Source organism: Diabrotica virgifera, chromosome 6 (assembly GCF_917563875.1).
Source record: "Diabrotica virgifera virgifera chromosome 6, PGI_DIABVI_V3a".
Classification (NCBI taxonomy): Eukaryota; Metazoa; Arthropoda; class Insecta; order Coleoptera; family Chrysomelidae; genus Diabrotica; species Diabrotica virgifera.
This window is the reverse complement of record NC_065448.1, coordinates 167677786-167703560: the sequence shown is the minus strand read 5'-3', so window position 1 is coordinate 167703560 and position 25775 is coordinate 167677786. Positions and strand designations below refer to the sequence as shown.

General features: G+C 35.6%; 1 protein-coding gene across 1 annotated transcript in view; it reads left to right on the top strand.

The window, feature by feature from the left end:
* Positions 1-25775, top strand: part of LOC114331568 (WD repeat-containing protein 19) — a 91272-nt gene that overhangs the window by 22679 nt on the left and 42818 nt on the right. The window contains exons 4-11 of the mRNA XM_028281173.2: positions 3275-3561; positions 5578-5821; positions 8194-8439; positions 11458-11730; positions 15049-15196; positions 17061-17268; positions 20885-20982; positions 23238-23520. Of these exons, the coding sequence (XP_028136974.1) occupies positions 3275-3561; positions 5578-5821; positions 8194-8439; positions 11458-11730; positions 15049-15196; positions 17061-17268; positions 20885-20982; positions 23238-23520 (1787 nt within the window). The remainder of the gene's footprint in view (positions 1-3274; positions 3562-5577; positions 5822-8193; positions 8440-11457; positions 11731-15048; positions 15197-17060; positions 17269-20884; positions 20983-23237; positions 23521-25775) is intronic.

Genomic DNA, 25775 nt, shown 5'->3' with positions numbered 1-25775 from the left:
TTCCGAAAATAAGATCTTGAGGAAGCTTCATTTCTCTTCCGGTGATCATCATTGATGGAGAATAACCGGTTGCTTCATGTTCAGAACTTCTGTAGGCTAACAGGAATAGAGGTATTAGGGTATCCCAATCTTTTTGATTATCAGCAACAAACATTGAGAGGTATTGACAAATAGTTCTATTATGTCTTTCGATCATTCCGTCTGATTGTGGGTGGAGAGGCGTAGTTCGAGTTTTCTTAATACCCAAGATTTTCATTAGTTCTTGCCATAATTCGGATTCAAAATTTCGTCCCTGATCAGAATGCAACTCTAAAGGAACTCCATGTCTTGATACGACGTGTGTTATGAATGCTTCCGCTACAGTCGTCGCTTCTTGATTAGGAAGAGGTGCAATTTCAGGCCATTTTGAAAAATAATCCATTGCAACCATTAAGTACTTGTTACCTCTCTGTCGTTGGAAGTGGACCGAGAATATCAACTGCAAGTCGTTCAAAAGGCTCTCCGGAAAGATATTGTGCCATTTTACCACGACTTCTTGTTCTAGGGCCTTTTCTACCGTTACAAAAGTCGCATTTCTTACACCATTCTTCTACATCTCGGCGACAATTGATCCAATAAAATCTGTCTCGAACCCTGGCCAATGTTCTTTTTACCCCAAAATGTCCTCCAGACAGGCTGCTATGAAGTTCTTGCAACACACTTTTAATGTGTGATTTTGGCAGTACCACTTGTTGAACTATACGTACTCCATCGGAACTTTCCCACTTCCGATATAACAAACCATTCGAAAGATGCAGGGATTCCCATTGAGTCCAGTACGCCTTTATAGTTCGACTGTATTTAGATATTTCCTGCCAAAGAGGTCTTACTCCATTTTTAAGCCAATCTCGTATAACTCTTAAGTCGTTATCTTTCTTTTGACTCTTCTTAATGTTTTCCAGAGAAATCTGGTCATTATCTTCTTGTTGTTCAACTGTGGTCATCCGCAGACTAACTTCTTCGGTTACATTCTCTTTTTGTGCTAGCTGACGTTGGCTTTGAACTTGTAATTCATTTAATGCATTTTGGTATTCTTGAAATTGTTTATTTAACACATTCTTCTCTTTCATCAGTTTTTGACATTCGTTTTCCAGATTGGACTGTGTAGTTTTTGCATTATTTTGAATTACCTTACACTCTTCTTGCAATATTGTCACCTGTTCTCTTAATCTTTCTATTTTATTTTTACTAATCGCTAGTTGTTCCTTCAAATGGCTAACTTCAAATTCCAGTGTATTTTCTTCCTTTCTATGGTCAGTTGTAGGAAATCTGTTTCTTAGTGACCATCTACAATCATTTCTAGTGAGACTTTGCGACAGGCTTCTGGATGTCGAACTAGGCGACCTTCTGATCTCATTCTTGTATTCTTCTTTTCGTGCTTGGGATCGGCTTCTGCAATTGGATTTTAGATGTCCCATTCTTCCGCAGTTAAAACATCTTCTGTTTTCATTTCGAGGTTTTTGTTGGATATTTTGTAGTAAGCTTAATATCTGGGATAAAACTAGTTGTTCATTATCTGTGGTTGTGACTTGCTTATTTTCTGTAAATCTTATTTCTTTTAATTGTGGAAGAGATCTAGAAATATTTTTCGCCGCTTCGTACTCCTGAGCTGAGATTAGTGCTTTATCTAGCGTTTTGTGGTATTGTAATCGCAGAGCCTGTTGCATTTCGATATCATGCAGTCCATCTATGAAAGCCTGTATACCGATCTGTTCCAGAAAATCTCTTGGTGCCTGAGGATATGCCAAATGTAATAATCTTTTAATATCAGCTTCAAATTCTTGTAGGCTCTCGTTATGTTTTTGATACCGAACTTTAAGCTGACTTTGAAAAACCTGCTTCAGATGTTGTTGGCCATATCTTGTTTCTAAAGCTTGAACAAGTGAGTCATAACTAGGTGAATCCTGAGGAAGAAATTGAAGGACGGTTGCTGCCTGGCCTCGAAGCGACACCACCAAGGAAGCTGCCATTTCTCTCTCAGTCCAGCCATTTGCCCTTGCTGCAGCTTCAAATTGGAAACGATAAGTTTCCCACGCTGTTTGGCCATCAAACGTGGGTGGTTTTAAAATTTTGCTACTTCTAATTATGCCTGGATCAACGATGGAAGAGGAAAGGGCTGTTTGTTCGGATTCGACATTAGTAACTGAAACAATATGAGATAAAGAAGCTTGGGTATTAATTTTGTTTGCTAACTCTACTATTTGTTTTTCTAAAGTATATTTCAAATCGTTTTGTTGCTGCTTTAAATCGTTTTGTTGCTGTTCTATTTTATTTTCTAAATGATTTTGTTGTTGGTCTATTTTGTTTTCTAAATAATTTTGTTGTTGTTCTATTTTATTATCTAAACAGTTTTGTTTTTCTTCTAATATATTTATTTTATTAGTAATTCGACTTACCTCTAACTGAAAATGCTCGTGAATTTGGGACAAACTATTCATAATTTCTACCTCTGCTTGTCTACGCCTCTCCTCCTCTTCTTTTCTAAGCTTTTTATCTTCCTCTTTCTCTTCTTGCCTACGTTTCTCTTCATTTTCTTTCTCTTCTTGCCTACGCTTCTCTTCATTTTCTTTCTCTTCTTGCCTACGTTTCTCTTCATTTTCTTTCATTTTTAAAAACCATGCTGGTGGTCCGGATGTATCCATTTCCTTCTCAACTTTAGATGATCTGGTATTTACCATAAACAATTCTCAATATCTTCTTCAATATCTCTTATATCCCACCGCTGTCACCAATGTTACAACTTCTTTAAAATACTTTATTTAAACTCCAATACAATATTACAATACGTTAACAACTTGAACAAACTGACAACTTTATACTCAAAATCTCAAATACAACTGAACTATCAAATGTCAAACACAATGTTTATATAGTTTTCTGACGTTCTAGACGTCACCAGACATTTCTGGGTTATTCCATGACATCCAGAACATTCTCGTACGTGACTACTTCTTCTTTCACGTCGAGGGACTCTTTCTATGTAGGAACAATCTACGGAACTGTCATAACAATACAGAAGATAGATTACATATTTGAGTCCTACTCTGTTAAACGCTTTCTTCAAGTCAATCAGACATAGAAATGCTGGTCTATTATACTCTAGTGATTTCTCAGTAGATCACTAGTATTGGTCTTTTATTTCAGCTGTATGCACTTCTATGTGTAATGTATTTCTGCTAGATTTGTTGTTTAACAGTTGAATTAATTAGTTTTCTATGTAGTGTATAAATTTTAGGTCAGCTTGTTGGTTAGTAAAAAAACTTTATACCTCTACAATCTACTGGATCCTGACAATCCCGTCGAACTTGCCTTTCAACCCCATTATGGGTCTATAGTGAAGTACAAATGGTTCGGAGATGGATATATACTATTAGGATTTTCCGGTGGATATTTTATAGCTATTTCGACTCATATTAAAGAAGTCGGTCAAGAACTGTTCCAAATACGAAATCATAAAAATTCTCTCGCCGATATAGCAGTTAGTGAGATTATCGGAAAAGCGGCATCTTGTGGTGACAATACGTAAGTTTCTTAGAGCTTTAGTACAAATATAAAACCTTATTAAAGGTTTGTGTCATAAGAGTCAATGGATGGTGAATAACTTGACTCTTAAAACTAATTATTTTCTCTTTAAACTACATAACTTAAGCTATCGATTAAAACCTTTAAACTACATAACTTAAGCTACCTTTAAACCTGACCGAAGAAATACACGTGTCGGCAGAAATCATGGCAGAAGGTGAAGATGGCCTCCAGCGCCTACTTTACAAATGCAATATACCAGTACACAAACAGTACACAAATTAAACATGTTAATATCCCACGAAATGACCGAGTCACTGGTTGAACAACATTAGATATCCGGATGACACTATCTTAGCAGAAAAATATTGAAGATCTTCAGAGACTAGTGAACAGAATAGCAGCGTATAGTCAAGAATACGGTCTAAAAATGAACATCAAGAAGACAAAGTTTATGAGAATGTGTATCTAAAACTTTAAGAAATAACGATGATCTCTTCAGAATCGGAACCAATGTTGAACGCGTAGACTATACCTATCTTGGAACAATGATCAATTCCACAAACGAGTATTGCCAGGAAATTAAAATTAGAATAGAAAAGGCTAGAGTAAATTTTAACAAAATGAGAAGACTGCTCTGCACAAGAGATTTGAAATTGGAGCTAAGAGTTAGGTTGGCTAGATGTTACGCTTTCTCGACTTTGTTTTACGGAATGGAAGATTGGATCTTCGATGCGGCATCAATGAAAAAGCATCATTCGAGTTGTGGGTGTATAGAAAAATTCTGTAAATATCATGGACAGAACACGTTACAAACAAAGAGGTTCTGAGAAAGATGAATAAAGAAATGGAAGTCTTAAATATTATCAAGACAAGATAGGCCTGGATTCCTCGTCCCAAAAAAGTTTATTAATAGCAAGCTGAAAATTTGTTAAAATCTTAATGGTGTCTAGTCGGACAAACTTTGATGTATGTGAACACTGGAACAGGGGAAGTTTTAATTGTGGAACGTTATTTTAATTGTGGAATATGTCATCCTGACAAGTTTATGATTGTGAACACTAGGTTGTTTTTAATTTTATTCAATAGCAAACCTTATATAATATATGAAAAAATGTTTGACCGACAAATATGTTGGGCATTTTAATAAGTCTGACACGTACAACATGTCAAATGACAGGAATTATGTTTCTAGTAAATAGCAGTCTGATTTTTGCATGAGGCTTTAATGAAAGGGTAACAAATCAATTGGAAGCTCTGTCCGACAAAATACATGGGACGTTTTCGTAGTCTGACGTTCGAAACCTGTAACCTGTTCCACAATTAAAACTTCCCCTGTTCCAGTGTTCCCGTACATCAAAGTTTGTCCGGCTAAACACCGTTAACCTATTAACACATTTTCAGTTTGCTATTAATAATTTTTTTTTGGTACGCGGGATCCAGCCCTAAGAACATTGGAATATCTCGGACATATTACACGTGGAGAGAGATACAGCTTATTCCAACTCATTATGTTGGGAAAGATTCAAGGAAAAGAAGTATAGGAAGACTTAGAATATCATGGCTGCGCAACCTGAGAGAATGGTACGGATTTACATCAAATGAACTTTTCAGAGCAGCCGTCTCTAAAATCCGAATAGCTATGATGATTGCCGTGGCGGAGATGGCATCTGAAGAAGAAGGAACAAATATATGAGCGTAGAGAGCAAAATATAGATATATTAAGATATATGATAGTTTTTTTTATTAAAAATTAATAAGTGAAAATAGCTTCTATCCTTGTGGGATCGGTAGTGAGCGGAGGGACCGCAGACGTTCGGTTATAAAATTAGCGTCTCTGTAAAGACAATGAAGTCGACTTTACTAAGTAACAAGACATTTACTCAACACACACACTACACATGCCAGTGGCCATTAGTTGTCGAGACATAAGTTAATAAACATTATTTTTTTTCACTTTTAATTTGATAATATTCTTATACATATGACTTTGTTTATATAAATTGTGGATTTTAGAGTGAAGATTCACGATTTGGCCAACCTTCAGGAAACCTCAAGTGTATTAACGTTAGCTCAAGAATCTGGAATAGATAGAATCGAATGGAGTTGTGACGGACAACTTTTTGGAGTGTGTACCAAAGGAGGATCTCTAAATGTGTATGTTTCGCATATGCCTACGTTAACTTCGGTATGTCCACCTATAATAGCGGTACTATCCAGTCTAACGGAAATCAGTCTTTATAACTACAGTGCTGATAAAGTAAGTGTAAGATATGTATACTAAGTACTAAGACAAAAATTACCCATTTCTTTTACCAAAAAATAAAATACCTACCTATTCATCAGATACGCATAAATTATATCCGAGGCGTCCCGATACCCGATGGTTTGGTTGTATCAGTATTCCTAAATTGGAAACACATGGCACATATGGTCTATTGAAAACAAAGCAATTCTCTCTCAACGCAAGAGTTCCTTGTTATCTTAGGCTAGCCACTTGACATCATTATTACCATAAAAATTCTAAACATCCCATATACCGACTATTTATAGAAATTTAGGTAAAGTGAAACGAAAGAAGATTAACACGTTGTTGGATGTTGGGTTTTGAATTTTTTTAGATTTTTCAGTAGAAGTTTTCAGTAGATCGGTAAATTGGAATTAGTAGGTTTTATACAGTTTTCAGTTGATTGGAGTTCGAATCAGTAGACCAGGTAACCCTGCCTCCTCTCCACATTGTGCATGAACGCCCATCATTTACACCGAACAATAAGGCCGATTGTTTCCGATCCAATTATACTCTTCAAAGTAATGGCTGTATATCTATCTGTACATCCTCGCGTGAATGATCAGGTACATAATACCATTACCAAATTAACATTAGAGAGTTTTTAGGTCCTCTAGTTTTTGATGTACGTTAATATACTTGTGATGCGCATTGAGTAATAAATAACGGATTACGTTTTTACTTAAGGCCATCGGTACATAATTCGCAAATATTTTACGGCTATCCCTACTTTTTTTGTCTTTACACGGCAAATTACGTGTAGTAAAATTCACACTGGTATGGATATATAAACATTACTAGAATCTCATTCTACTTGAAAATGTCATCATTAACTTTAAAGAGATGTTAGGGCCTTTAAAGAGGGCCGAGAGTCCCTTAGAATAAATAAAAAGTTTCTTTTGAATGAGATATTTGAAATTAAAAATCACACTACATTTTCTCTTAGTTTTTCACTCCTGTAATTTATTAAAATAAACATTATAGTTTTCAGGGACTTTCGGCCCTCGGTAAGAACGTAATCTTTCATTCTGCGTTTAAATTTTTCAAAAATACTTATTAGTTTTCTCATGATTCGAAAAAAATGAATCCCCATTTGAATTGCATTGCAGCCGAAAATACGTACCCATCCCCTTAAAATCGTTTTTGAATCCTTTCAGAAACTACCCTAACACAGATTAACGTGAATTGACATTTGACAAACGTCACCTATAAACATAGACATATTAAGGGTAGCCAAGGCATACTGATCAAAAAAGCGTAACGCGGAAGCAGTTGATCGGTGGTCTATCTATCTCTTTTAACCAAGCGATTCCGCGTATGTGACAGACAAAGATGGCTAGACCACTCAATCCTTAATATTGGCGTTACACCTCGATTCACAGAGCGGCCCATACCTTGCTTAATCCACTAGTTATTATATCTATGCCTATAGAACATGATGTATAAAACAGCAGCTGTGTGCTATAAGCTACCCCGTACCACAGTATAAAGGGAGACAGTAGAACCACTCTCCGAAAAATTGGAAGTAAAATCTGTAGTCGCGCATGGCGACCGCGCAATGTTCTTAGCCGCTTTTGCCCCACTCTCGCATTGATAGTCGCATAGAAACGTACGGGTTTTAACAGGGAAAACCCGCATCCAGCACTGGTGAATTATCAATTGCGTACTGCCGGTATTACTTCTTGAGATCAAAGTGCCGACAGAGAAGTGGTTTTACTGTCCCTCTTTATACTGTGCCCGTACCATGTACATTCAAACTTTCGCGCTTCCTTCTTAGGCCTCCCACAGACGAACGACTGTGGCTGGCCACTCTGTGGATCCACAAAAGTATTTTTCTACGATTGACCGTGGACGATTGTGGCCGGCCACAGTCGCTCGTCTGTGATGTAACGTCCACTCCACATAAGAACTCACGGTCAATCATCGGAAACTACTTTTGTGGATCCACAGAGTGGCCGGCCACAGTCGCTCGTCTGTGGGAGGCGTTAGTGAGTGGGCACCTTAAAGGTAGACTTCCGCACCAAGCGACCGAGACAGGAGACCGCGACAGGCGACAGATAGGCGAGGTCTCCCCACGACTGCTCTCAATGCAATTATATCAGGGTAGTTCTGCAGCCCGCGACCGAGACCAGCGACCAACTATCGTCTATCGCGACCTATCTGTCGCCTGTCGCGGTCTCCTGTCTCGGTCGCTTGGTGCGGAAGTCTACCTTAAGACCTAATATCGCTATGCTGTTTTAAATATGTTTCTCTCACTTCCTACCGTGTAAAGTGAATACCTACGTTAGATTCATACCGATAATATATAGTTTAATATTATAAAAATCTGTTTACTTTTGTTTTAGTCAAAATTGAAGCCGATCACTATTCCTCTGGAAATAGAGCCGAGCTTTATTGCTGTCGGACACTACTATTTTGCCGCTGGCATGAACAATAATATCTGGTTTTATAATTTACCGAAACGGCAGCTTGGTTCAGGTGACGTACCTTTAAAACTAAAGGAGAAACAGTATTCAGGAGCTATTACCAGTATTAGGCTTGGTCAGGAGTACGTATCGGTGTTGCTTGAGGGAAGATTGCAGCTACATTTGGTATGTAAATCATTATAATTTGGTATGTTTATTAACAGAAAATCACGATTATGAACAAAAACAATAATAGATATAGGTATTTATATTAATAATAGATACCTATATAGGTATAGGTATGTGACAACAAGTCAAGCAAAAAATGTGCAGAGACATAGACAACACGATAGAGTATAACAGATCAACGGAAGCATGAAAAAAATAAAATAAAAAACATCAGAAGTAATTAACGTAGTAAAAAATCATATAGATCATTACATCAAAGGAAACGACACATCATTACACAAAATAATTGCAGGAGAATAGACCGGAGACCGAATTACGGAGAAAGATATTACTATAAAGCACTAAAGAAAGCCGAAAATAACAAAGCACAGAACCAGGGAACCATGGATCGTATTCTCTATACGAGTGTCGTTCAATAAAATTGAATCACACAGAATATTCCAGATAAATGGAATCTATCATACATGTCCTCCATTTTTAAAAAAAGGTGACAAAAGGTCAACAAATAACTAAAGAGGGAGCAGTGTAATGTAATGCCTTTAATAGCAAGTTTTTTTCACAGACACATAAAAGAAAAAATAGTATATGGACCATTATGGCGAAGAATAAGCCTGAAGCCAAGAACAAGAGAAAAATATTGAAACACATATAATATGACCTTTATCGACTTGGAGATAGCATACGATAGCGTGCCCAGGAAACAACTATGGGAAGCAATGAATCGAATGCACGTTAGAGAGAAATGGGTGAATATAACGCAGAGACTGTATAAAGAAACACGGTGCAAATAAGGTTAGGCAGTGAAATATCAAAAACAATCATCGTAACAAAAGGCCTCAAACAAAGATGCGGTCGATCACCTACAATTTTAAACGTATACACACACAGATCAAACTGTCAAAAGATGGTATAGAAAATGTGGACCAATGGGCATACCAGTACAAGAGAATATATTACATTCACTACTTTTCGCCGATGACCAAGCAGTTTTTGCCCAAGACAGGGAGGGCATAAAATATATGACAATGAACTTAACGGAAGAGTATGAGCTATGGGGACATAGCTCATACTATGATACTATAGCTCATACTATAGCTCATACTATAGCTCATACTAAGATAAATATGTGTAAGACCAAATACTTATGTATTGGATCCGACGTTGCAGATTTGAACTTAAGTTTAGAAGAGTCTATTAAGAGTTGTAAGACTTTTAAGTATTTAGGATCAATGATAACCGAGGTGGTATGAAAGAAATCTACTTCTAAAGGTGCCTATCTTCTGGAGATGTTGGCGACCACATTGACCCATCTTATTCTATTTACAGCAGTTTGAAATATATCAGGTGACGTTAGACCAGTCCACTTCCTAAGATTGGCCAGCCAGGATATACGTCTACGCCCAGGCCTCTCTTGCCCTCAGTCTTGCCTTGTAGAATCAACTGTAGCAGTCGGTATTTATCATTACGCATATTGTGGCCGAAGTAACCCAATTTTCTGTTCTTTACCGTGTTAATTATTTCTTTGTCTTTTCTTAGCCTCTGGAGAATAGTTATATTAGTTGTGTGGTGTATATATGAGACCCTCAACATACGTCGGTATTTAGCAACATTTAGCATAGCACCGTAGAGGAGGACACTAAAGACGTAACATCTAAGAATTCTTATGCGTATATTGATACTTAAAGACAAGTTGCACATAATCTTCCTAAGACTGTTAAAAGAGCTTGTGGCTTTTTCAATACGACTTTTTATTTCGTAGCTATGATCCCAAGTATCCTTAATGTTGAAGCCCAGATAGCATAATATTTTCTGTACTCTCTCTAGGGTTGTATTGTTTACGGTAATTTGGGCGTTTATATTGGTATTTTTACTACTGATCAAAGATGAAAGAAATAGAAATAAAAATAGCATGGGGAAAACAAGCCACGAAAGCACTCCATGGAGTGATATGGAAAACATTCTAACTGAAGAAAACAAAAAAAAAGGATCTTTCAGAGCATAGTGCTGAATATTACCCTATATGGAGCGGAAGCATGGCCAACGACAACAACAATTCGAAATAATATAAGAACAGTTTAATTGGAATTTATGAGAAGATGTTAATGAAACAGAGTGGAAGTAGAATGCTCAATTACAAAAAAGTTGGAAAACAAAGCCCTGCAATGGTATGGGCATGTGAAAAGAATGCCAGAGCACAGGTGGTCGAAAATAATATTGGACTGGGACCCGTCGGGAAGAAGACGGAGAGGAAGACCTGCTATGAGATGGAAAACGTACACAGGAAATGCTATGATAGATATATACCTCAGGGAAGGTGGCTGGGATAATAGAGTGCTGTGAAGGACTAAAACGGTGAAATCATAATGCAAAAAAGCCGAAGAAGAAGACTAAGGTATTTGTATAAATCGATAAGAGTTCAACTAATTCTTTTTCCAAAGTTGCCGTTGATCTGTGTGGAGACCAAACACGCAGATTCACATAAACATATTATATCTTAATTATTTTAACACTGCAAACAAAGAGTGCTTTGGTGCTAATCAAGCACCACCAACTAAAGCATTAATTTTGTTTGAGTAAACGTTTAACAAATAAGAATAGCTTTTGAACACCTTTTTAAACAAAGACACATTATTTTCAAGTCAAAGTTTTCGAAATGGTCCTAATAAAGTTTTTAATTTAATATTATTTTATATTTTATTAAGTTGAAAACTTTGACTTGTATCTAGCAGATGTCGCTATGACACGCAGGCCATTTCGTTAGTTGCAATACGAGGCTAGTCATCTGGATTATTTCAGTTTGGTTTAGAGATAGCAACATATGCATTCTCTGATGAAAAACTAACGAGTTTTGAAACCGTTCGGTAAGGGTGCTTGTTGCGCTCTTTAAACGAACTAAAATATAAGACGGCTTTGGCTTCGTGTTGCGAGATGAAAATGGTTATTCGTTTTTATATTTATAACACAACTTTTTCTTTGTCTCTTAAATCCTAATAGATATTCTGAATCGGATTTCAGGTAGAACCCGCTAATACCAATCAAGAAGACAAAGACTCCATAACGTTTCCTGAAAATATAAACGAATCAATTGTGATCACTTGCCACGAACTGACAGCTGATTTTTTAATATACGCCACGGATATGGGAAGCATTTTGTATTTCCATCTGGACGAGTGGTCCAGGGCTTTGGAATATAAACATTCAATCGGTATTACTAATGTTTATGTAGATCCTGCAGGAACGAGGTTGGTGTTTGTGGATATTAAGATCAACGGCTATGTGTTCAACGCGGTAAGTATACAGTAGGCTGTATTAGAAAAAACAGCTATCTACACTGCGGTGCAAAAAAGTCGATCCACTAAAAATTTGGTCATTTTTGATGTTTCGAATTTCCTAAACCTGTTGTCCGATTTAAGCGATTTTTTACCACGTTATAGCCTTATTCATTGACAATATCGCTGTAATAATATTGTTGCTAGACAGTCAAACTGTCATTGTATACCGGGTGTACGAATCAAACTGTGCTTTTTTCTCAAAGTTCGCATCACCCTGTGTATTATTCTATCATTTATAAAATACTGAAATTAAAACCCAACTATAGTCTCAGGTTTTCTTAACATTTTGTCTTTCGATTCATTCGCTTATGTTAGATAATAAAAAAGTTAGGTACTTTAACAACTGGCCATGTTCGTCATCAGTACAGGGTGTTTTCTAAATAAGTGCGACAAACTTTAAGGGGTAATTTTACATGAGAAAATAATGACAATTTGCTTTATAATCATATGTCCGCAAACGCTTCGTTTTCGAGATACGGGATGTTCAATTTTTTTTACAAACTGACGATTTATTTATTGCTTTAAAACCAGTTAAGATATGCAAATGAAATTTGGTGGGTTTTAAGACGTAGTTATTGCACATTTTTTAATATTCACCATTGGCGTGCGTATGGGTAATATTATCGGTCATAATACCCGTTTGCGTGCCAATGGTGAATATTAAATTCTTATTTGTATTTCAAAAAATGTGCAATAACTACGTCTTAAAACCCACCAAATTTGATTTGCATATCTCAAATGGTTTTAAAGCAATAAATAAATCGTCAGTTTGTAAAAAAATTGAACATCCCGTATCTCGGAAACGAAGCGTTTGCGGACATATGATTATAAAGCAAATTGTCATTATTTTCTCATGTAAAATTACCCCTTAAAGTTTGTCGCACTTATTTGGAAGCACCCTGTACTGATGACGAAGATGGCCAGTTGTTAAAGAACAGCTGGTTCCTAAAAAACTGATACGACTCTTAAAGCGTATTTTGTAGAAAATTGAGCAGTGTATTTTGAAGGATAAATAAATACTTATGATTTACATTTACATACTGTCACTGCCACCGCCAAATCTTAAAATTTGTCAGATAACTTATTCTGTTCAACCTCAAAAAATGGCTCCACATGCTAGCAAAGAACTAAAAACAAGAATTGTCACGAAATTAGAAGATGGTTGGTCACCATCTGCCGCAGCGAACCATTTTAACGTAAGCAGAGCAACAGTTTTTAATATTAATAAAAGATGGAGAGAACAATAAACTCTCGAAAGCAAGCAAGGTTCTGGAAGACCAATAAACCGATATGGGCCATTCCACGAACATACGCCTATTTTGGATTACTTCGACAACGAATATTTTACTGTGCAACATAAGAAGTACGAAAGTAAATGGCGCTAATAATTATTCCAATAAACAACAATGTACTTTGCAATTTACTTTCGTTCTTCTTATTTTGCACAGTAAAATATTCGTTGTCGAAGTAATCCAAAACAGGCGTATGTTCGTGGAATAGGGTATACGACTTATTATATTCCTTAATGATAATAAAAATAATAACAACAACCCTATTTTATGTAAAAAAAATCATTTATATCCTCTTTACAAAATGCAGGAATTCAAAATAATTGTTTGTTTGTTTATTTTATTATTTGTCATAATAAATATAATATACTGTCAGATCAATCAAATACACTGCTCAAAATATTCAAATCTTACTAAGAGTCGTTTCAGTTTTTTTTAGGAACCAGCTGTACCTAACTTTTTTATTATTTAACATAAGCGAATGAATCGAAAGAGAAAATGTTAAGAAAACCTGAGGCTATAGTTGGGTTTTAATTTCAGTATTTTATAAATGCTAGAATAATCCACAGTGTGATGCGAACTTTGAGAAAAAAACACAGTTTGATTCGTACACCCGGTATACAATGACAGTTTGACTGTCTAGCAACAATATTATTGCAGCGATATTGTCAATGAATAAGGCTATAACGTGGTAAAAAATCACTTAAATCGGACAACAGGTTTAGGAAATTCGAAACATCAAAAATGACCAAATTTTGAGTGGATCGATTTTTTTGCACCGCAGTGTATATCCATTTTTTAGTATGTATAACATTCAATTTGTATCAGCATTATCATCATCATCATCATTTAATCTTCGCTTCTGTTGGACGTAGATTTCCCTCATAATTTTCCATCTGTTTCGATCTTGTGCCTCTTGCATACGTTTCAGATCATTAGTCCAAGGTATTGATGAACGACCTCTGATTCGGTAGGCATAATCTCTTGTCTTCATTCCAGTATCCGCTTAGTTTATCTGTTATCTTGACCTGCCCAGTTCCATTTCAGTATTATTGATTCTTCTACTGCATCAGCCACTCCTGATCTTCGTCGTAGCTGGCGGTTTGGGATCTTGTGTCATAGTGAAACGCCCAAAATAGAACGCTCCTTCGCCCTTTGAACAACATGGATCTTTTGTACTGTTCTCCTTGTCATGGTCAACGTTTGCGCTCTGTAAGTCAACACTGGCAAAACACACTGATTAAAGGATTTTATTTTAAGACATATTGGTAATTCGGACGATTTTAAAATGTGGCTCAACTTGCCGAAGGCTGCCCAAGTCAGTTTTATACGACGGAGAAGCTCAAGGCTTTGGTTATCTTTTCATATGCGCCATTGGCTCGTCTATGGATCTTGTTCCTACGCATAGGGTAGGGTCAAAAATCGGGGTACTGGGCCTCGATTTTTGACCCTTCGCTTCGTTATCGAACGTATTCGTTTTGTATCTGTTTAGTATACGAAGCGAATACGTTCGATAACGAAGCGAAGGGTCAGAATCGAGGCCCTGGTTCTCTGTAGGCTTATTTTTCACTTATTTTTCTATATTCTTCTTTATATTGTTCTTAATGGAATTTGATTGGTTTTTGGGTGTTACTATTGGTTTTTCTGCAAATAGTGGTATATCTGCCTCAGTGGTCTTGCGGATAGTTGGTGTATTAGGCTCACTATTTGTTTGGTATATATTTTCCTCTGTATCTTGTAAGTCTTCTATAGAGTAAGAACTTCCGTCTACAAAAAGTTTATTGCCCTCAATGTAGCTTCATAAGTAACATTAGATCTTTAATACAACGTTACCTTCACAAGTTCTGTGTTGACACACAATTTTTTAATTTTGTTTTATTTTCTACCAACATGCTAAAGTAAAAGTTACTAAAATCAGGTTTACAAACTTTACTTTTAGGTTGACATAAACAACGGACAATTTTTTAAATTGTTTTAATTTTAAGGTACTGAACGAAGCAGTGGCAATACCGAATTTACCAAATAAGGTATTAGGTGTTGTATGGGATAATAATATTGCCGAGAGGAATGTTTTTATAATATATGATGAACACCAAATTACTGCCTACCATTATGTTTCTCGTTCTACAAAAGGTAATAAAACTGACGAAAAAACAATCTTAACCTCTGTAAATATTTTACTCAGTCGATAAAAATACACTTCAGTGTTTTATTTATAAAATTAATAATTTTTATTAAACATCGCTTGAATGGGAGCTATGTACGCCGTTGCTACCGCTTGGCGCCACTAGTGTAGTTGGGGGTCATTAATGCGGCCACAATACAAGAGAGAGGTCCTAGAGAGAGACAGAGAATGTGCTGGAAAATTTGACAGGCCGTGTAATTTCAGTTGCCTATATCAACTTAAATCGGGGAAATGGACCTCATATTTTTTAAATGTTATTAACTTAACTTAATTTTTAAATACTGCCTATCAGCCCTGATACCAAGTTAAAAAAATATGAGGTCCATTTCCCCGATTTAAGTTGATATAGGCAACTGAAGTTACACGGCCTGTCAAATTTTCCAGCACATTCTCTGTCTCTCTCTAGGACCTCTCTCTTGTATGTTGGTGGCAATCTCGCTTCACTATTTGAATGAGACAGGGCCATTCCATCCGTATTGACAGTTCATTGGGGTCAACACATTTTGACAGTTATTTAAGCTTGTATGGTATTTTTGTTGTAATTATTGCGATTTAATAAATTGTGGATAAAAATACGGACTTTGGACTGCTTGCGAGTTGAAAAACGAATTGAGGAGAAAATAGAAATGTTTATATTGGTCAGAGTTTTATAGTGATGTATTTGGGTTTGAACTAATACAGCCATTTAACTAAAAGGTGGTAATTTTACCTACCTACCATACATTGAATCCAGTTTTGTGGCGCCTTTAAACAAAACTGATTATAAATCATCACCTTTCATATATGTATGAAAGATATTGTGTCGATGCCAGAAGTTCATTGCTTTGCCTGCCCAGAACTAATATCAAACATTTTATGGCCACCATAAGTTCCTCCAAAAGTTCCGTCGACATTAATAACTATTTTCTATCTACTTATAAGTTAGCAGAAGGAAAGAGCATGTGTGCCGCAGTTCACAACAGGCTACAGTATAATACAAAATAATTTTTTATTATGGTGTATTCCCCGAATATACGTATGTTTTGGATTATCGCGACAACGAATATTTTAGTGTGCAACATAAGAAGTACGAAAGTATTTTGCTCTAATAATTACTCCAATAAACAACAATATAATTTGCAATTTACTTTCGTTCTTTATATTTTGCACAGTAAAATATTGGTTGTCGCAATAATATAAAACAGACGTATATTCGTGAAATGGGGTATAGCTCTGGTGGAGTAAAACATAGATGAATATTATTTTTACCAAGCGCAAGTCAACAGTGAAATGACCCGAGCACTATATACTATGTACACTGGTACTGGTCCTCTCCATGGCTGGAAGTGTTAATGAAGCATCATGTGAATGTATTGCTGGCAAGGGATACAGAACTGTATGCAAACATGTTGCTATTGTGTGCTAGGCTTTACTAAACCTCAAAGAGCATGGTAAATTATACATAAATGATACCTGCACTGAACGAAAGCAAGTTTGGCATATCCAAGAAAGGTCAATGCGATTAACATTGCAACAATCCACTTTTTTCTTAGGCTTATTACTACAATCCACTTTTTTCTCATCAGATTATCTTTGGGAAACCTTTGTCCTGATGTTCTATGAGCACAAAGGCACAACACAACACTGATGGGTATTATTTTCCCAAATTAAATCCACATAGCGAAATAAATGAAATTGAAATATTTATGTACAAATAGACAGATTTGCACAGTTGACGTGACCTCCAACTACACTAGCGCCATCTATGTTGACCTTTCCAGATTAGATTCATCAACTACTTTTTAGTTTCTAACTTTTTATTAACTTTTTTAGGCAGTTTGGTCGAAGTTATCGGCAACACGTTGTTGGTTACCAAACAATTGCCATTACTGATGTATTCGGGAGAAGTTACGTCTGCAACTTCAGGAGGACAGATCACGCAGCTTATACTGACAACTCATGAAACTCCCCAGTTGAACGTCAACGAAAAAGATCATACTATGTTAGATGCAAACTACAACAAGCAACTCTCTTTACACAGGTTAGTAAAAGATCTTTTATCCAATATATCGTGGCGTTTAAAATGTAAACTCGCATTGAAATTCATCTGCAATTTTTCCAAACTGGAAGTGCAGTCAAATTTGAATAGTAAATTTAGAAACTGTAAGTAACAAGGATATCTAAACACACCAGCATAATTAGTTGTTAATTTAAATATAAAATAATCATTAAATTATACCAATTTGTGTTTTCGATAAACTGTAACACAAACTAAACATCCATTTAAATTGAGTTTTAAGGTGCTGAACTGTGTCAGCTTAGTTTGTAGCGTTACAGAAACCAGTAAAATATCGACAGGAGTAGATATTTAACATAATTTTGAAAGAAAGATATTAAGGAGGATACTGGGACCCATTTGCAACAATGGTATGTGGAGAATAAGATTCAACCACGAGTTATATCAATATTACAAAGAACTCTCTATATAGAAAATGATGCAATAGTACCTAGTAAAACGCTTAGCGGAACTATGGTGGGACGTCGACCAGTAGGAAGACCAAGGAAGAGGTAGATAGACAAAGTGAGAATCGATGCTAAAGAGATATTGAGGGTGAATAACTGGAGGAGAGCAGCCAGAGACAGAGATACTTGGAGGCGGATGCTGGGGGAAGCCAGGGCCTGTAGCGCCATAGGAAAGAGAGACACACATTAAGAAAATAGATACTCGTAGTAGATAATCTTAAATATTTTTCCTGATGTAGGAAATCTGATCGAACAAAAAAATGAATAAAAGGAATTCAATGTAATACTTAGTGTCACTGAAGATCTGCATATTAGTACGACCGTTTTCATAATCTAAGTGTCTAGTCTGTTGAAACCGTTTTAGTATAGGTATTTTCAAAAGTTTCTCGTCTTGGTTGTCATCTATCAGGTTATTGCTGATGATAAATTCATATTGCTAGTAGCACATTTTTGTTATACGCTCCTAGCACAAAAACCATATTAATCAGTTCCTCATTAGAAAAATTCATATAAGTAATGGCAACAAAGCAACTGGAACTGTAAAAATAGTATATAATGTAGAATGTTTAAGCAAATTTAGTATCATAGCCAACTATAGTTTGTTTTTTAACGAAGAGGAGTGATTCAAATTTACCGCGCCGTAATGCTTGTTTCTATAATTGGTCCAACCGCAGGCAAGTTTACTCCACTGTTATTCGCAAAATTAAATTCCGACAGAGGGCGCTCAAAATTTCAAAGATGGACGATAACTCTAGGAAAACAATTGATTTTGTCATTTGACCTCACAGTTCTAAAATATTGAATTAAAATCATTTACACGAGTGTTTTGCCAAAGTAACCACTAAATTTTGCCATTAAGACATCTTATAGGTTAAAGACGACTCAAAATTATGTTTCATCTGTATGCATTCATTAAAATTTGATGCCAACTACTGATTTGTTTTTACCTTTTTTTCATAAAAATAACTGGCCCCCGATAATCACACAGCGGTTTAAAAATTATTAATCTATCTTAGAATTTCTAATTTTGTTTTTAATTTAGTTAATAGGTACACTACAATTTATTTTACACCAACAGATAACAATTTTGAATTAAATAAAAACTGGAAACTAAGTAGGTGAATTTATTTTATAATAATAATTGTGTTGTGAAAATTATGAGGTGGTCGGAATATTTTGCATAACAATGTACTATGTACAGAATTTATACTACATTTTATTTATTTATTTAATTTTGCAGTCGCTTAAACATTAAAAAATACTACGTTTAATACAAACGTTAAATTAACAAAATGTGTGATTTTGCATTGGTTAGTTTACGTCATTACGTAGAGTACAATAGGAATGAATACTGAGGAACCCTGCAATAGTTTTTTAAGTCGAAATCATTGTTAATTACAACATAAACTGACCGCAAATATGTACACAAATTAATGACAAAGTCAATGTTTTCCTAGAGTTGATGCTTTTCAAATTCGCCACTAGGCGTCGCCTACTTTGCGGTTCCTCGCCAATTAAATTTTGACACCAATGACATTTATGAAATTTTGGCACTTCTGTCATTTTATAGGTTAATCGGCGATTTTTTGTGTTTTCTGCATTATTCCTTTAATTTTTAGATTTTTAGTCTACTTTTATATAAAAACAGTTGTTTTTAGAACTCTTTAGCGATGTGTTAGTATAATATAATATGTATGGATTATCATTGAAAGCTGATATGATCAACGAAAAAAGAAGATGAATTTGGTGACTTTTCTAGTAACTTTCTTGGGTGTGAATCTGTCTTTTTAGTTTACTCCTCTTGGTTAAAAAATCAACTATAAGTACCTAGAATATTTTACGCAACCAACTTTAACTACGTAGGTATTTTGATATCTCTTCCAATATTAATAAATGAAGAATCAGTCTAAATATATTAATACAGTAGAACCCCGTAAATCCGAACCCCGCGAATCCGAACTTTCGGTAAATCCGAACCAACGGAAAGTGAAAAAAAATTAAAAATTCAAGACAAAAACTTAGAAACATGTTTATTATTCAGAGTAAAGCCAGAAAATTGGACAATGTAGGATTACTAGGACTTTGACATTTAAAATTTCTTAAAAATAAATATTATACTTTAATATATAGGTTTATAAAATGTTTATAAAGGTTAAACACAAACTTACTTTGGTTCTCTCGTAGTCAACTTGAGTCCAAAAATATTGTCCACACTCTTGCGAGAACGTTTGGCTACTCAAAATCACAATGAAAGCTTTGAACTACTAGTTAAGGCTAACTTTCGGATAATCCGAACTTTTCGGAATCCGAACAGGCTGTCCCCCCAATTAGTTCGGATTTGCGGGGTTCTACTGTATTTATTTTTTTTTTCGAATTAGTTTTTATTGAATATTTTCACGGCGAACTAATAACATTTCACGTATTTTTGTTGCAATTAATGTTTAGCTTAAAAAATCACGAATAACTCACAAATTAAAGCACTATAGGGAATGCTTAAGAAATAAAAAAATAGCATAAAATATCATTTTATTACAACACTAAAATACAGGGTGTTTTATTTAAGAAAACTCAGCAAATACTCATTCCGAGTTTCAACCAACCTTGTATACTAAAATGAAACATTTCGCTATAATATTAATTTTTAACAATAGTAGAGTATATTACAAATCGTTTAAACAAAAATAGAAATTTTGATGTCAAATCACTACAATTCTACATGGTGGGAATGTTGATACGAAACTAACAAAAAAAACGTAATTAACTTATAATATTACAAAACCCTATATTTTCAGAAAGAATATATCGAGGAGAATCCAAAAATGTAAAAATATACAGTATATCGTATTGAAAAAAAAATAAGTTTGTGTCACCCTGTAAATACGGGTGGCCCTGTATATTTGAAACTATTTTTAAATTATGGTCCTATCTCTGCCCCAACTTTTACTACCTAAATATCTTTCTTCGTACCTCCTACGACAAACGAGTAATTGGACTTTCTCGCACTAATGCCCCATCCTGTAGATGGCTATATATTATACAGCTTTAAAACTCAGCCTGTTCGGGAGCTATTTGTTAATATTAGTCTATAATTGTCATATTTAAGCTAATTGTCAGCACTTAATTTGTAATTTTAGATTTAATGCTGCTTTTGAAACCTGTCGTCTAGTAAAATCTAGAGAGATGTTGCAGAAATTGGCAGAAAAAGCTTTAACCTATTTAGAGATTGAGTTGGGTAAGTCCTAACATCTTACGTGAACAGTTTTTGCTTTGACTTATTTATTTATTGGGTATAGTTATAAATCTAATCCATTACTAAAAAGGTTCTGAAACTGTTCACTTGTGGCATGTCTAATTTAAGTATTATGTTTATATGGGATTAAGCTGCAGCCCCACGAGTTATAATTAATTTATTTTTAGATTTTAATTATGCTGTATAGATATAGGAGTTTATATTTATTTCAAAAATGTAAAATTTGATTTTCGACACTGGCGTCAGCCGGTAAAAAAATAAGGTTATGTATGTATGATGTATGCATGAGTTTCTACTCTCAGTACATAAGAGTAGCAGGGGCGGCCCGGCCCGTCAGGGTCGGCAAGGTAGGCGCCGCCTAACCTCTTCAAATGTACAATAATAAATTATTTATTAATAATACCTAAGTAAGTAAAAATCTAAAATAAAACAAGGCTACTTTTTAATTCATCTCCGAAGTTGTAATAATTATTGCACGCTCCCCGTAGGCAGGCGCTTTTAAAAGTAGCCGAACAGAATTCGCATTTGTCTCACTCTTTACGCTAAGCACAGCGCTGTATTGTCGCTTGGCTGGCCTTGGTGGCGAGCATTTCCAATAATATTTTCGGGCTATAGGTAGGCTAGATTTTTTTGAGCCTTTAACATTGGTTGTGCCGAGCTGCATCTCGGGACTGCCAATTGCATGTTTTAGGATCCTGACTACCAATTCTGAAAAAAAACGAAAAGTTCGAATTTTGTCATGAAATTTGGTATGTGGGGTTAGAATAATATTTCTAACAATTTTTCCAAATAACTTTTTGCGATATCTCTAACGCGAAACAAAATTTTGAAAATTCGTCCTGTTTGTGAATTCGCAGTAGGCCGCGTTTAAAATTTAAATTTCAGTTGACTATCTTAAGAAATGTAAACCATCAAAATGAATGACTGGAAAATTTCAAATCTGTATTTATTTTGATAGACTAAATATAAGGGTGTCTTCATCTTAAATGCGACACACTGTATACAGGGTGTTTGATAAAGAATGGGCCTTAGCTTAACACTAGATTCCCGAGGTTAAAATATGTCGATTTGAGCTAACTTACCTTAGTACGAAAGTTGATAATAACCGAAATACAGGGTGTCACAGTTAAAACTTTTATTTTATTTATTCTTGAATATTTCCTAAGAGACATGGGATAATAACACAAAATTTGGTAAGCAGGGATTTTTTGGGACGAGAAATCTAAATTCGCCACCAAAAATGATGTATTATCCAGAGGGCGCCATATACGCCTTTCAGCGCTCATTTAATAGGTTTAATTTTTTATTACCCACTCTACATACTTTTTAAATAAAAAATGTTATTCTGTTAATATTTTTACTTAAAAAGGTATACTACATTCGCACTACATACTAAACGCATTTTAATTATGCGAGGCAACATAATTTTTTGCATAATATCATTGTAGTTGCACCCGAAAAATAACTTGAAATCATAAAAATTTACAAAAATGTATCTCAAATTTCTTCAAATGGAATTTGCGATGCAATGACATAAATATGAGAACTGGCACAATTATTATGGTTTCAAGTTTATTTTTCGGGTCTAACTACAATGATATGCAAAAATTATGTTGTATCGCAGACTTAAAATGCGTTTATCTCGAAAACAGTTAAGCTTAGCGAGATAAATGTAGTATACCTTTTTTAAGTAAAAATATTAAGAGAATAAAAATGTTAATTAAAAACTACGTGGAGTGGGAGATAAAAAAAATTGAACGTATTAAATGAGCGCTGAAAGACGTATGTAGCGCCCTCTAGGTAGTAAATCATTTTTGGTGGCAAATTTAGATTTCTCATCCCAAAAAACCCCCGCTTACCAAATTTCGTGTTGTTATCTCATGTCTGTCAGGAAATATTCAAGAATAAATAAAATATAAGTTTAAGTTTGACACCCTATATTTCGGTTATTATCAACTTTGGTACAAAGGTAAGTTAGCTTAAGTCTACTAATTTTAAGCTCAGGAATGTAAGGTTAAGCTATGGCCCATTCTTTACCAAACACCCTGTACCTATATAGGTATGTACATATTATATTATACACTATATTGTGTCGCCTACCCGTATACTGAGGTCACGAGCCGCCACTGAAGAGTAGATGGAGTATATACTCCAACATTTGGAGTTTAAACTACATTCTCATTTTTATTCATACGAGCCATTATTTAATTCATTATTTATTACCTTGTTAATTTTAGCTATTCAGGTGTACAAAGAAATGGAAGCTGTGGCTATGGTGTGGAGTCTAGAAAGTATCGTGGAGATAGAAGAGTATAAGTTATTATGTGGATACATTAGCATGTACCTAAACGAATATGATAAAGCTCAAGAATGGTTCTTGTTGTCGAGTTACCCCGAAGCAGCATTGGAAATGAGACGGGATCTTCTGCAGTGGGAGCAAGCGTTGCAATTAGCTAGAAAAATGGCTCCGAATGATATAGCGCTAATCTCCCGGGAATATGCACAACAGTTGGAATTTGTGTAAGTAGTGAAGATAGTTCTTTCGGTAAATAAATGGATTGAGATGTATATATTGCACGAATTTAGTGGGATCTTCTAGTTTTTAACCAAATGTACCTTATTTCGAATCGACTTGCTGCAATGGAAATTGTTTATTTGAGGCTTGTTCAACTGAAACCAATCTTTGGTCCAGAAAAGAAAATTGGCAAATACAAATAATTCATCCTCATCATCATCTTGGTGCTACATCCCTTAGAGGGTCTCGACCTTCTCAAGCTTTCTACGCCATTCTGTTCTGTCCCTTGCTTGCATTTTCCAGTTGCCGACTCCGATCTTCTCGGCATCTTGTGTTACCCCGTCCATCCACCTCAGATTTGGTCTACCCCGTCTTCTCATTCCCACGGGTTGTGCTGTTAGAATCTTTTTTATCATGTTCGATTCAGGGGCCCGGGCTACATGTCCTGCCCACTGCAGGTGGTTTCGCTTAATTATAGTGGTAATATCTTTTCCACCAAACGTATGCTTGTAGATATTCTGCAGTTCATATTCCGTTCTCACAGACCGCTCCGAATATCTTGCGTAGCACCTTTCTTTAAAAAATGGATAGAGAGGATTCATCTGTTTTAGTTTACAGTTTTTACTCAGTTCAGTTCTTACAAATAATTACCACTACAATTAAGGCACATGTCCCACTGCTTTAACAACCGATGTATACACAGTTAAATAATTCTTCTGTCTGTTGTTCGAGGAATTCTTTTACTTCATTTTGTACTTCTTCATTCGACTGAAATCGAGTACCTTTTGATGCCTTTTTCAGATGCCCAAAGATGTGAAAATCGCTAGGTGATAAATCGGGACTATAGGGTCATCATCATCACACAGCGAAATTTGTCCACTGTCGGACATAGGTCTCCTCAAGATGTCTCCACCCTTCTCTGTCCTGGGCAGCTGCAATCCAGTTTGTCGCTATTCTCTTAATATCGTCGGTCCATCTGGTAGGTGGTCTTCCACGACTTCGTTTGTCCACCCTTGGCCGCCACTTTAAGATCTTCCTTGTCCATCTGTTGTCTCTCTGTCTTGCGACGTGTCCTGACCATTTCCACTTCAACTTCGTAATGCGCTTTATGATGTTTTCCACTCCAGTTCTTCGCCGTAACTCATCATTTCGTATTCTGTCTCTCAAAGTTAGGCCAAGCATGGATCTTTCCACTTTTCGTTGTGCTACTTGTAATTTTCTTATTGATGTTTTAGTCAATGTCAATGTTTCAGCTCCATAAGGAAGCACCAGAAATACGCACTGGTTAAATGCTTTTCTTTTTAGCTTTATTGGGATGTTTTCCTTGAACACGTCTCTTAGTTTGCCATACGCTGCCCATCCTAAAGCTATTATTCTAAATAATTCGCATGTTTGGTTGTCTCTACTTATTTGTATTTCATGGCCCAGATAGATGTATTTGTGAACTGTTTCGATATGTCAGTTTTCTAGTGTCAGTGGTCCGCTAGGTACTAAATTGGTCATCATTTTAGTTTTCCCAAAGTTTATTTCCAACCCTACTTTTTGAGAAACTCGTTGTAGTTCTTGCAGCATTTCGTGGGCTTCCTTTAAGTCGTCGGTTATTAAAACTTGTATATCATCTGTAAATCGTAGGTGGTTCAGCCTTTCGCCATCGACATGTTGTCTCCTTGTCTAACTCCCCTTTTTAGTTTTATTTTTTGAGTTTGGGTATAGAGGTTTATTGCTGTTGTTGCATTTGCATAATATGTTGAATAATGTTGGAATATCGGTAGTCGATTCTACAATCTCTCAAAGCTCTTAAGATGGCTACCATTTCGATAGTGTCAAAGGCTTTTTTGTAGTCAACAAATACTAGAACTAGCGGCCGGTTGTACTCCACAGTTTTTTCGATTAGGACCTTTAGGCAAGTTAGATGGTCATTTGTACCATACCCAGGGCGGAAACCTGCCTGTTCTCTCGGTTGGCATGTTTCTAGCTTGTTCTCAATTCTGGCAGTGATTATTCGAGCCAACAATTTATACAGGTGGTTTAGAAGACTAATTGGCATATAGTTTTCGAGGTCTGTTTGATCTGCTTTCTTATGTATGAGGAGCGCTATAGAATTATTTCATTCAGCTAGTATGGCTTGGTTTTTAAAGCATATATTGAAGAAGTGTTTGACTGCCCTGATGAAAACAGAGCCTTCGATTTTTAGCGCGTCTGCCACTACTCCGTCCTCTCCTGGTGCTTTGTTGTTTTTTATTTTCTTTAGAGCATGATA